General features: G+C 42.3%; 1 protein-coding gene across 1 annotated transcript in view; it reads left to right on the top strand.

The window, feature by feature from the left end:
* The window catches only part of ptpn23a (protein tyrosine phosphatase, non-receptor type 23, a), a 109,683-nt gene that overhangs the window by 89,424 nt on the left and 6,846 nt on the right, over positions 1-13,413 (top strand). The window contains exons 21-24 of the mRNA XM_078540910.1: positions 3,452-3,636; positions 4,175-4,279; positions 7,957-8,095; positions 11,371-11,484. Of these exons, the coding sequence (XP_078397036.1) occupies positions 3,452-3,636; positions 4,175-4,279; positions 7,957-8,095; positions 11,371-11,484 (543 nt within the window). The remainder of the gene's footprint in view (positions 1-3,451; positions 3,637-4,174; positions 4,280-7,956; positions 8,096-11,370; positions 11,485-13,413) is intronic.

The following is a 13,413-nucleotide window of genomic DNA, read 5'->3' as shown; positions in this document are numbered from 1 at the left end:
TTGGTGTCTCTTCATATCTTTTAAGTAGCTTAATCCCTCAGGTTTTAAATACAATCTGTAAATACATAAACAATGCACCTGTGCTACAAAATTCTTCATTACAACATAGCTGGTAGGTACAGTGAGGTTTTCATTTGGCTGTGATCCATTGCTTCCTTAAGCGCTGCTACTTTCAAACTAGCTAATTTTATGGGCAGGTTTGGTTCAGATTAGCCTTTTTCTAAATATCTATTTTTGTTTTTAGTAACATTGATCAACAAGAGATAAAGAATGCATCTTCATGACCACCAGATGTCTCAAAGTGCCTTACATCCAATCATTGTACTGTAGGAAATGTAGCAGCCAATTTGCGCACAGCAAACTCTCTCAAGCAGCAATATTATAATGACTAGATCACGTGTTTTTGAGATGTAGACTTGATCCACTGCTATTCTTCAAAATCCAAGGGATCTTTTACATTCACCCTAGCATGCAGATGGGGCCTCTGTTTAATGTCTCATCTGAAAGGCTGCACCTCATGCAGTACAGCCCTCCTCCTGTATTGGAGTGCTTGTCCTGATTTTTGTGCTTAAGCTGTGGAGAGGGACTTTGAACCCAGAATCTTGTGACTTGAGACGAGAATGCCACGGCTGACATTCCAATATTAAAGATATTTTTCTCATATCTAGGAATGGGTTACTTCATTCTCATTCAGTTGTTTTTGCCTTCCGCTTGTTAAGATACATCAGAGATACTCGCCCTGCTGTCAGGAAGTTCTCTTGGAATTGGGGGCTATCTCTGGTTTTCCCAAACTATTATTACATTGATGAAAGGCTTAATTATGAATGTGAAGGGCTGCGAGATCCTTGCTTCCCAATAGACATTCCCTGCATCTTCTGCTGAAAGAACAAAAGGGAGCAGTGCTGTCTGCTGTGCCAAATCAGGATGAGAAGGTTGATTTGCTTTGTGTTTGCCAACACTGTCAAGATTTGTTGCCAACAATACAGTATTGGCTAGTTGAACAGCAAAACTCCTTTCACTCTTAGTGAAGATTTTATCTTAATGGCATTTTCAGAAGAACATCCTCCACTGCTTTAGTATGACAGTAATATTGTTTAAATTAACCAACCTTGTGTCCACTCTGAATAATGTATCTCATGGGCAGTGTTGTGCTGTGGAGTCCTGCACATTGATGGTTCACCTTTTAACTCTACAGTTTAAGGAATAGATAAGTCATGTGAACCAAATAAAATTGAGAGGTTTGATCCCCACTCTAAGGCTTAGCTGATCTTAGCTAGGCTAGTATTAATGGGTTTTAAAATTGGCAGTTGTGTCTTTGGGTTAGGGAAGGTGAAATAGATCCCAGTTCCTACTCCTGATTGTAATGTAGTGGCCTCTTCCTAAAACTAAATGCAGAGTGGGCTGAGGATCAGGCTTAGCGCATGGGATTGGGGGTAGTGTATTGAGGTGGATAGAAAACTGGTTGGCAGACAGGAATCAAAGAGTAGGAATAAGCGGGTCTTTTTCCAAATGGCAGGCAGTGACTAGTGGGGTACCGCAGGGATCGGTGCCGGGACCCCAGCTAGTCACAATATATATTAATGATTTACATGAGGGAACCAAATGTAATATCTCCAAATTTGCAGATGACACAAAGCTGGGTAGGAGGGTGAGCTGTGAGGAGCATGCAGAGATGCTTCAGTATGATTTAGACAAGCTGAGTGAGTGGGCAAATGCATGGCAGATGCAGTATAATGTGGATAAATGTGAGGTTATCCACTTTGGTAGCAAAAACAGGAAGGCAGATTATTATCTGAATGGCTATAAATTGAGAGAGGGGAATGTGCAACGAGACCTGGGTGTCCTTGTACACCAGTCACTGAAGGAACGCATGCAGGTGCAGCAGGTGGTAAAGAAGGCAAATGATATGTTGGCCTTCATAGCCAGAGGATTCGAGTACAGGAGCAGTGATGTCTTGCTGCAATTATACAGGGCCTTGGTGAGACTACACCTGGAATATTGTGTGCAGTTTTGGTCGTCTTATCTGAGGAAGGATGTTCTTGCTATAGAGGGAGTGCAGCGAAGGTTTATCAGACTGATTCCTGGGATGGCGGGACTGACATAATCGGTTAGGATTATATTCGCTGGAGTTCAGAAGAATGAGGTGGGATCTCATAGAAAACTATAAAATTCTAACAGGACTAGACAGGGTAGATGCAGGAAGGATGTTCCTGATGGTGGGGGAATCCTGAACCAGAGGTCACAGTTTGAGGATACAGGGTAGACCATTAAGGACTGAGATGAGGAGAAATGTTTTCACTGAGAGTGGTGAGCCTGTGGAATTCGCTACCGCAGAAAGTAGTTGAGGCCAAAACATTGTATGTTTTCAAGAAGGAGTTAGATATAGCTCTTGGGGCGAAAGGGATCAAAGGATATGGGGAGAAAGTGGGAGCAGACTATTGAGTTGGATGATCAGCCATGAACATAATGAATGGCGGAGCAGGCTCGAAGGGCCAAATGGCCTACTACTATCCTATTTTCTATGTTTCTATATGATATGCTGTGATTAAATAGCTTTTGACCTTCACTGTCCTGAGCTCACATGAAGCATAGCCACATGAGCAACCAAAACCTGCAGAACTGTTACCCAGCAAGGAAACAATGCAATAAAAACAAAAAAAACTACTGCGGATGCTGGAAATCCAAAACAAAAACAGAATTACCTGGAAAAACTCAGCAGGTCTGGCAGCATCGGCGGAGAAGAAAAGAGTTTACATTTCGAGTCCTCATGACCCTTCAGCAGAACAATGCATTTAGGCAGAGCAGAGGAGACAGTTTTGCTGGGTAGGGTTGTGGTCTGAAGTCTGAGCAGGGGTTCAGTGCCAGAAGTAGAGTTGAAAGGACAGTTTGAGTCCCTTAAGGTGGATGTTGAAAAGTGTAAGAAAGCCAGCAGTTTGTCTCAGTAAAAGTGACCATGAAGCTGCCAGAAGGTTACAAAACCCATTAGTTTGTTAATTCCTAAAGAATAAAGAAGGCAACCTGTCTTAAACTGGTCTGACTCACATGTGACTTAGTCTCACACCATGATTAAACTCTTAACTGCCCTTTTGATTGGCCCACCAATCACTCAGTTCGACCAAAAGAAGAACCACCATCATCAGGGTTTCGGATCTTTTACCTTTTTTCTGTCTCCTCAGCAACTACCCATAATGGGATAATTGAAATCAGGAGCCTACTGTGGGTAATTGGATCCAGATCTATATCTCTGCAATCTATAGATACCATGCCTTGGAATATTTTTCAGAAAAACCCATGGCCAAAACTTTTCGGATTGTGGCCCTCAACAAGGAATTGCAGGGTAACAGTGCTAGAAAAATAGTAATACTACTGGAGGATCCATTTTGTGAAAGAAATTTATTTTGAGCAGGGCAGCATATCTCACTGTCCATTATTCAATCTCTTCCCGTTACAGCAAAAGGTAATCCGTTACTTCCCAACAGAGCGAGGCCAACAGATAGTACATGGGCCAATCACCTTGACCCTGACAACGCAGAAAATAACACAGACTCATGTGGAGCGAATGATTGGGCTACAGTATCGAGATCAGAGCCTGAAACGAACAATCATTCACTTGCAGTTTACATCATGGCCTGAGCTGTGAGTTGGCTATTTGTTTGTTTGTACTCTATGCATTAATGTAATGTTTAAAATATCTAGAATGAGCTAACGCCACTAAATCATACAGATTGGAAAAGTCCCAAATTTGACACTCAGCCTGTGATGAGTTGCTTGACCTTAGATGAAGCAGCATTTTTTTATGCTGCAATTGTCCATTTCACCCCTCCTGCCCTGAGCTATGCTTGGAAAAATCAAGCAGCTCTTGATCCTGAAAATGTGCACTTAGGGATGCCAGATTTGGCTCTGCTAAAACCCGTATAGTCTGTCAATGGACTATCAATGCTCCCTATCTTGGCTTGGAATTTAGGTAATATACAGGAGGGTTGCTTGTATCCATGAAACCAGGCTTCGCCTGCATTGCACCCCTTGAGATGCAATAATTTGAGCTGTAACATGCTACACTGCATTGTTAACTTATTAAGGGCTTGCTTTTTTGCATTTATGCTGCATATTTTGTGTAAAATCTGTATTTAAAGTAGAAATGTAAGTCAAAATGATGTTTTTATTTTCTCTATAGGGGTTTGCCAGACAGTAAAAGTAACTTGCTGCGTTTTATTCAGGAAGTACATGGACACTATCTACACCAGCGTCCACTTCATACACCCATTGTTGTCCATTGCAGGTAACCCTGTTTCCTGACCCCATAGAGATGGAGAATGATTGTGTGGAATATTGTGTTTAAATGCCTCAACTTAATTTTTTTGAATTGAGAAACCCAGATGAATCCTAGGGTTTCGTAGCACAGAAGGAGCATATACAGCCTGTGTGTCCTGTACAGGTTCTCTGAAAGAACTATTACGCTAATCCCATTTCCCTGCCCTTTAAAAATAGACTGGCACACAAAAGAAGTTAAAAAAAGGAAGTGAATGCAGTTAATCAGAACTACTGATTAGGTGACTGACTTGGATTTTTGTAAGAGGAAGGAAAGTCTGAAGCAAAGTAAGAAATTCTACCATGTTGAGATGTTACTGTCACTGAATTCCCAAAATCAACATGTACCTCTACTGGGCAGAAATTTAACTGGATCAGCCACATAAATGCTGTGACTGTAAGGGCAGGTTAGAGGGTGGGAATTCTACAATGAGTAACTCAACTCCTGACTCCCCCAAGTCTGTCTATCATCTACAAGGCACTAGTCAGGAGTATGATGGAATACACTCCACTTGCCTGGATGAGTGCTGCTCCAACAACTTGAGAAGCTTAACACCATCTAGGACAAAGCAGCCAGCTTGATTGGCACCCCAGACACCACCACCATTGTGGCATCAGTATGTATAACTTTCAACTTATACTCCAGCAACTTGGTAAGGCTCCTTTGACAGCTACCTTCCAAAACTGTGACCCCTACCACCTAGAAGAACAAGGGCAACAGGTGCATGGGAACACCACCGCCTGCAAGTTCCTTTCCAAATATCTCTCCGTCCTAATTTGGAAGTTTATTGCCATTCCTTCACTTTCACTGGGGGACAGTTAACTCAATTGGCTAGGTGGCTAAAGTGTGATACAAAATATCATCAGGATAGATTCAATGCCTTTACCGGCTGTGGTAGTTCATGGAGGCCTGCACCTCACCTTGCCCCACGCTTGCAGACCATTGCCCCTCAAGCAAAATATAACCAATTGTCTTTATAATGGAGAGAGATGCCTATGGTCCTATGTGGACCATGGCTAATTACCTCAGTCACTGGGTCAGAACCCTAGAACTTCCTCCTATTAGCATTGTGGGTGTTCATAAACATGGGCTGCAGCACTTCAAGAAGATGGACCATCAACTTTCTTCTAAAGGAGAGTTAGAAATGGGCAACAAGCCAGGCCTTGATGATGATGCCTAGATCCCATGTGCAAGTACGAAAAAGCTCAGTGAGATAGATTATGATGAGTTTTTGAGTTGGAAAATGGGATTAGAATAGATAGGTGCTTGATGGCCGGGACGGACACGATGGGCCAGAGGGCCTGTTTCTGTGCTGTATAACTCTATAACATGCTGGGATGTAGGCGAAGCAAGATTATGGAGGATGGTGTATTTAGAGTTAAAATATTGTGAAGAATTCAGAAGAACAATAAAGGAAGAAGAGTAAAGAATTTCCATTTATGCAGGTTCTTTCATGGCCTCAAAATGTTCCAAGGCACTTCACAAACAATTTAGTACTTTTGAACTGTAGCCACTGCCACGTTTCCTATATAACGACAAAAGAATTTGTGCACAGCAAGGTCCTAAATACCAACAAGATAATGATCAGATAACCTATTCGTGAATTTTGGTGGTCAGATAAATATTGGCCAGGGCAGTGGGGAGAACTCCCCTGCTCCGCTTCTTAGTGTTGTGGGATCTTTTGCATCAGTCTGAGAGGACAGAGGGCCTCAGTTTAACATCTCAATCAAAAGACAGAATCTCCGACTGTGGAACACTCCCTCAGTACCGTACTGATGGGCTGGATTTTCATGAAGTCGGGGGAGACTCCGTGGAGGTGTAAAAATCGCAGCTGGGACCCGATTCCAGGATCCTGGTGCCTTCAGTTTCCACCAGTGTGGGTTAAGGGTGTGGGCTGGTGCAGATTACAAGTCCGCATCCTGCACTCCGGTGCCATTGTGGGGATAGGCACGTTCTAGCCCTCGGCAATTTTTCAGGAGTCAGGCCAGCTTTGAAAGGACTAATTGTTCACGGCACCTCAGAGGTGTCATGAACCATAGTCAGGATGAGGGAACCTTTTTGAAAGGTAAGTTCAAAATGTCTTACCCATGCCCTCCTTGCCAAGCTATGCCCCCCTTTCCACTCCCATGGCTTCCAAACCCCCCATGCTAAGCAATGGCACTTCGATGCCCATTCACCTACTATACACTGTATAGATATAGAACCAATGAAACCTATCGTGACAATAGGAAGTGTGAAAAATCTTTCAAATAAACCAGCGAGCAAGAGCTGTCAATCAAGTAGTTGGCCAAGAATGCATAACGAGGTTTAGTTGCGAGCCCAGCCATCCATTAGACTGTTGAAACAGCTGTGCCCTGGGGGAAACATTGCCTGATTGACAGGTCTTGCTCTCTGATCTGTTCTGTCAATTGCAAAATGTTTGTTTACACAAGATAAAGATTTCAAGTACTTGCAGTTTCAGCTATTGATATTTTAAAGAGTGTGGATGATTGACACTTTTATTGGGCTGTAGTAAAAAGGTTTTTTAAGAAAGAATATTACGAATGAATTTACAACACTGTAATGCCTTTGTTGGCTGTTTGCTAGAGCAATAATAGATACTATGTTAAGGCGATGTCACTGTCAATGTGTGCAGCAGTATAATGGCTATGTTACAAAACCTAGCATTCCAAGGGTCTGGGCTAATAATTTTGATCTTAAAAATTCCGTGTGACAGTCTCAGAATTTGAATTTATTTTTTTAAAAGATCTGAAAACAAAAAGACAACGCTTTCATCAAAAGGTCAATCGGTTTGTCAATGTCCTTCAAGGCAGGAAACTGCCATTCTTACTCCAGCCCTACACCAACATGAATGACCCTTAACTCTCTGAAGCAGCCTAGGAAGTCACTTATTTGTATGAAACTGCTGTAAATAGCCAGGGCTTTACGGATGCATGATCAGGCAAATGTTGTAGCTCCATATCTACATATGGTGGAGGAATCCAGAATATGAGGGCATAATCTTAAAGTTAGAGCTGGGCCATTTAGAAGTAAAATGTGGTAGTACTTTTTCACCGAAAGAATAGTGGAAACCTCTTCGCCAAAAGGCTGTGGATGCTTGAGCAATTGAAATTTTGAAGACTAAGATCATTTTATTTTGTTGGTATGGGTTATCAAGGAATTTGGAACAAAGGAAAATAAATGTGGAAGAAGGTCAGTCATGATATAATTAAATGGTGGCACAGGTTTTGAGGCGTTGCCTGAAATTTGGAGGTCCACCGTACTCCAGGTCACACCCCAGGAACAAATAAAAATCAAAACAACTTGGATAGTTAGACCTGTCCTGATAGCTGGAATTCTTCCCACTTGGCTCCAATTAACCTGACAAACTAATGCCTCGACAGCTATAATAGCCCTAGCTGAAGTTACTCTGATGCATTTTTGATTATGGCCTTATATCAACTTTGGAAATGGATGGGAGGATCTCTCAACCTTGGCTTGACCTGTGTCTGGGCCCCCTCCACAGACTGAATGTATTCCACATGAGGCAAATAAGATCCTATAGTTCGACGAAGCTTTCTTAGACCCTTAAATGTAGTGCTGACTTTCCATGTCTATGAACACCTGACTCACCAAAAATAAGTGTTGTCTGATACTGATTCTTCCAGCTCCGGAGTTAGAAGAACTGGTGCTTTCTGTCTTGTCTACGCAGCTGTACAGGAAGTAGAGGCTGGTAACGGGATCCCTGACCTGTCTCAGATTGTGCGGAAAATGAGGCAGCAGAGGAAGCACATGCTTCAAGACAAGGTGAGACAGTGAGGAGCATTTTCCTGTGACTTAAACTTCCTGAGGGGAGAATACAAAATTCTTTCACCCTGTTGCTTCTAACAATAAGATGCCAAAACATCTTAATTATCCAAATTTTAAAAAAATGCTACATATTGGAGAGTGTGAAACACCTACGTCTAGATTGTGACCTTTTATAAAGTCCTCTTCCTCTATTTATTTATTTTGCCTCCACACCTTTCGTCTTCATTTCTCTTTTGTTTCCCCATTCCTTTTCTGAAGGAGTTGGCTCTTTGAGTGTTACGGACACAGGAGAGACAGTAGGATGGTTCTCTCTTTTCCCACCTCTTGACTGACCGAAGACACATGTGTTTTAAAAGGGAAGTGTGACCCTGAGTTCTGTAATTCTTAAGAACAAACTAATAACAGGTTTTCTCGTAGGGAAAAAAAGGATACATATTTATTATTCAACACCTGGTATATTCGCAACAGCACCCACTCACCCAGAAGCAGGCATACATGTACACAAACACATAAGAAAAGGCAATTACAAAAGAGGTAGCATGCACTTAGGTCATAAAAGTCCAAATATTCACTGGCACCCCTTGCTCCTTTTGAAATGAAAACTTGAAACATTGCAGGCCTGTGATCTGCTTTTGTCTACTGACAAAATCCAGGTTAGAGGTTTATGAAGACGGATTTACAGTTGCTTGCTTGTTGCAGTAGCAGATTTCTCTCCAGTTTCACTCCAGTCAAGGTGCGGTCAGATCCCTGCAGCAAAAACCCCTGGTTTGGTTCCACAAATAGGTAGGTAAAGGTCAGTCTGGATTCTCTGCCTCCAGATGGATTTTAGGCAGGATCCTGTTCCTTTGTTGGTCTGGAACTCTTCTTTCTTTCCTTCTCCCTGCTGCTCCCAAAATATGTCTTATTAAATGTCCTTTATCAGCAGCCTGGTTTCTGCCAGGTGACCATTGTATCGGTTTTTCATTGTCCTCCTAAATGGTCTCTGACACCTTGGCCATTGACTTACAACGGTGTTCGGGTTTCACCCATTTACACATCCTTGTGTATGGAATTCTTTTCACACCCATTCTTTGTCATTCCACTCTGAAGCCAAGAAGTCTGCAAGTCCATGAAGTGAATGAATTTCGGTAACTATTTGGATAATGGCAGCTATCAATCCACAGGAAAGGCTTGTTGCATTTTAATACCCTCTCAGTGAACTATCCTGAAAGGTTATTTGCATTTTAATGCCCTGTCTGGACATGCTGGCTATCTCCCAGTCCGGACATGCTGGCTATCTCCCAGGGCCTTGTGTAGTTCCATGTATATTGACAGCAAAGGAGAAAGATCACCTGACCTCTCGGCTGTATTTTGTTTCAAAGGCAGTGTGTCCGATCTCCATTTTGTTAGAAAATAGTCTCCAATTGGGTGAATTTCCGATGTGTAAACCAGCTTTGGGAAAATGTAAAAGCAAAATATTACGGATGCTGGAAATCTGAGTTCAACAACTTCAGACCACGAACTCTCTCCTCCATCCTCAACCCCTTTATATCCCCTTTTTTCAATATTCATTCTCATTTCTTATTTTTTAATTTTTATTTTTATCCACTTATTTTTATTTCTATTTTTTATTTAAATTCATTTTTATTCATTGTTTTACCCTATTATCCATCTTTTTTCCCACCACCATCCCCTCCCCCCACCAGGGCCATTTGTCACTTGTTCATGTTGTTCTTTCCAGAGTGCTTACCCTTGTCCTGCCATTAGCACATTCTGCTCTCCAACCTTAATGCCACCACTAGCACTTCCATTAGCCAGTATCACTATCATTAACACCCCTTTGTCCTTTTGTCCATGACATCTCTGGCAATCTCTCCTTTGCCTCCACCTATCACTGGCCCTCTATCCAGCTTCACCTGCTGCACCCCCCTTTGAACAGTATAAATTTCATTACATTTTACTTCCCTTTAGCTCTGAAGAAGTCAGAAGGATTCAAAACGTTAACTCTTTTTTTTTCTCCACAGATGCTGTTGGACCTACTGAGTTTTTTCAGCACTTTTTGTTCTTGTTTGGGAAAATGTACATGTGGCCACTTCAGCAAATGTCACTATTAAGAATTTTCCAATCCGGTGTAGCCCTAACAGTATACTGTAACTACAAACTCTGGAGGCCCCAAAACTTCTCCAGTGTGAAGATTCTTTCTGATTTTCCAACACTCCCACCACCTTGTGGCGTCTACATATCACTGTCACATCATGACTAAAACGCTGTTACAACCTCAATCTCCTAGAAATCAGCTTGAGGCCTCAGTCATTTTTTTTTAAGGGGTTTCATTTGAGAGTGTGACACCAAACATGATAAAATATCTTATTCTACTATATTTGTTTTTTCTTTTTTATCTGACTTGATAATTTGTAGAATGTGTGTAGGCATTGTTTATTTGTCAAAAATATTGCCTCGTGTATGTCCCATCTGCAAATGACATCATTAATTTCTCATCCAAATTGCCCTTTGATCAGGAAACTTTATTTCTATCTGTTGTGTTATACAATCTGAAATTAAGCTTGTTTTTACAGAGTGATGATTCACACTCTTTATTTCTGAAAACCACTGTTCATGGCAGGTGATCCCTAGTGTGGGCTAAGTTAGGTGTTGATGTTTCCCTTTTATTCCCTCCTAAGCCCCTTGTTTATAGAACCCAAGGTGGTTGGTGAAGTCAAAACCAAGACACACAGCTTTTCTTTACTGAGAATATTTCTTGATTTTGTTCAGTCTCATACCCCTCATACCCTGCCCTGCCCCCCCAGTGTCTGAGCTGTCCCCAATTTACATGTGATCAAAGTACTTAATTAAACAATGCCCCAACTAATAGATACTTTTAGAATGTAAGCATGATTAGATATTGGGCAACGACAGGATTGGTTTTGGCTACGGCCCCAATGCCATCAAATTGTCTGCATACGTTCACTGTGCCAGCTCACCACGGTCACTTGAATTCTACCCATTAAAGCCATTTTATACTAGTTTTCTACATTCATTTTGCTGGAATGGAATATTAGGCTCATTGTCCTCTTTGGAAGCTGACTATGCCTCTCAACCATGCAGGGAAATATTATGCTCCATAGAAACCTTGTGTACTTAGATAATTTACTGTATGCAGTATGGTTTGTTGAAGTACACTTTCCAGTAGGTTTGTGTGGTTTGCGAGAGAGATGTCAATGTATAAATGTACAAGAAACGCTACCCTTGGAGACAGCTGCTTTTATGACCTACATTGTGGTTTATCATTTTAGTTACACTTGAAGTTCTGCTATGAAGCCATCCTCAGTCATGCGGAGCTGGTTCTACTGAGGCATGGAGTTATCACTAGCTTTTCCAGCAAAGCACCCAGCAGTTCATCTCAAAAGGTACACAGCATACATGTATTTATAATGCTTCATGATATTATTGAAACTACTGTAGTAACAACTTGCATTTACATATTAACACTCTTTAACATATTTACTTAGCGCCTTTAATGTAATAAAACATCCCAAGACACTTCCCAGAAACATTATAAATTAAAGAATGACATTGAGTCACATAGATGTTAGGTCAAATGTCCAAAAGCTTGACCAAAGAGGTAGGTTTTAAGGAGCCTCTTAAAGGATGAAAGGTAGCTAACAAAGTATGTAGGGAAGGGAATTCTAGAGCTCAGGGCCTAGATAACTGAAAGCTTGGCCACCAATGGTAATGTAGTAAAACATCCCCAGGTGCTTCACAGGAGTGTTATCAAAAATATTTTGTCACCAAACTACATAAGGTATCGAGATAGGGGACCGAAAGCTTGATAACTAGGTTTGAAGGAATGTCGAAAGGAGATATTGGCAGAGAGGTTTAGTGAGGAGATTTCAGAGCATAGGACCAGGCATGGCTGGCCATATGGAGCGATGAAAATCAGAGATGTGCAAGAGCCCAGGATCGGAGGAGTTCAGAGTTCTCAGTTTAGGACTAAAGGAGGTTACCAAGATGGTGGAGGAGTAAATTTTAACACCTAAAAATAAATGAGTTTGGGTGAGATCAATGATAGCATTTTGAAAATCAGAAACCTGATCCCAACCTTTCTCCAACCCCCATCCACTTCAGGAATAAAGGAGGTGAGTCAAGGGGCAGGCAACAACCTGCTTCCAGCAGGTGAGTTGGTTGTTTTTAAGTATTTTAATGACCTTCGCAGCCTCTGATTTAACTTGCATTGAAGATTTAATAGAGACCGGCTGGATTTCTCAGGCCTCAGAAATCTAGCAGCTAAAGGGTGGTGAAGACTTTTTTATTCATTCACAGGATCTGGGCTTCGCTGGCTGGGCCAGCATTTATTGCCCATCCCTAGTTGCCCTTGAGAAGGGGGTGGTGAGCTGCCTTCTTGAACCGCTGCAGTCCATGTGGTGTAGGTACACCCACAGTGCTGTTAGGAAGGGAGTTCCAGAATTTTGACCCAGCAACAGTGAAGGAACGGCGATATATTTCCAAGTCAGGATGGTGAGTGACTTGGAGGGGAACTTCCAGGTGGTGGTGTTCCCATCTATCTGCTTCCCTTGTCCTTCTAGATGGTAGTGGTTGTGGGTTTGAAAGGTGCTGTCGAAGGAGCCTTGGTGAATTCCTGCAGTGCATCTTGTAGACGGTACACACTGCTGCTACTGTGCGTTGGTGGTGGAGGGAGTGAATGTTTGTGGATGGTGTGCCAACCAATCTGGCTGCTTTGTCCTGGATGGTGTCAAGCTTCTTGAGTGTTGTGGGAGCTCCACTCATCCAGGCAAGTGGAGAGTATTCTGTCACACTCCTGACTTGTGCCTTGTCGATGGTGGACAGGCTTTGGGAGTCAGGAGGTGAGTTACTCGTTGCAAGATTCGTAGCCTCTGACCAGCTCTTGTAGCCACAGTGTTTATATGGCTAGTCCAGTTCAGTTTCTGGTCAATGGTAATCCCGAAGATGTTGATAGTGGGGGATTTAGTGATGGTAATGCCATTGAACATCAAGGTGCGATGGTTGGATTCTCTCTTGTTGGAGATGGTCATTGCCCGGCACTTGTGTGGCGCGAATGTTACTGCTTTGAGTGAAGTGCTATTATACAGCGACTTGGTTGGGGCGGGTGAGTAGGAGTGACCACCCTAACACACCCGCCCCAAAGTATCTCCCTCACACACATGCTACTCTCCTTCCTTGAAGTTGGACTACCTTCTGCACTTTGATTCATTTCTTGAACCTCAAAACTGTTAAACTTCTTACTTTCTCTCTTCTCCTCCCCATGTCCGCAGGTTTCTAAAACCTAAATTTGGTATCACTGAATCACTGTTCCCTGA

Source organism: Cetorhinus maximus, chromosome 4 (assembly GCF_964194155.1).
Source record: "Cetorhinus maximus chromosome 4, sCetMax3.hap1.1, whole genome shotgun sequence".
In the NCBI taxonomy this organism is placed as follows: domain Eukaryota; kingdom Metazoa; phylum Chordata; class Chondrichthyes; order Lamniformes; family Cetorhinidae; genus Cetorhinus; species Cetorhinus maximus.
Note: the sequence above shows the minus strand (reverse complement) of the source record. Positions and strands in the feature narration are given on the sequence as shown.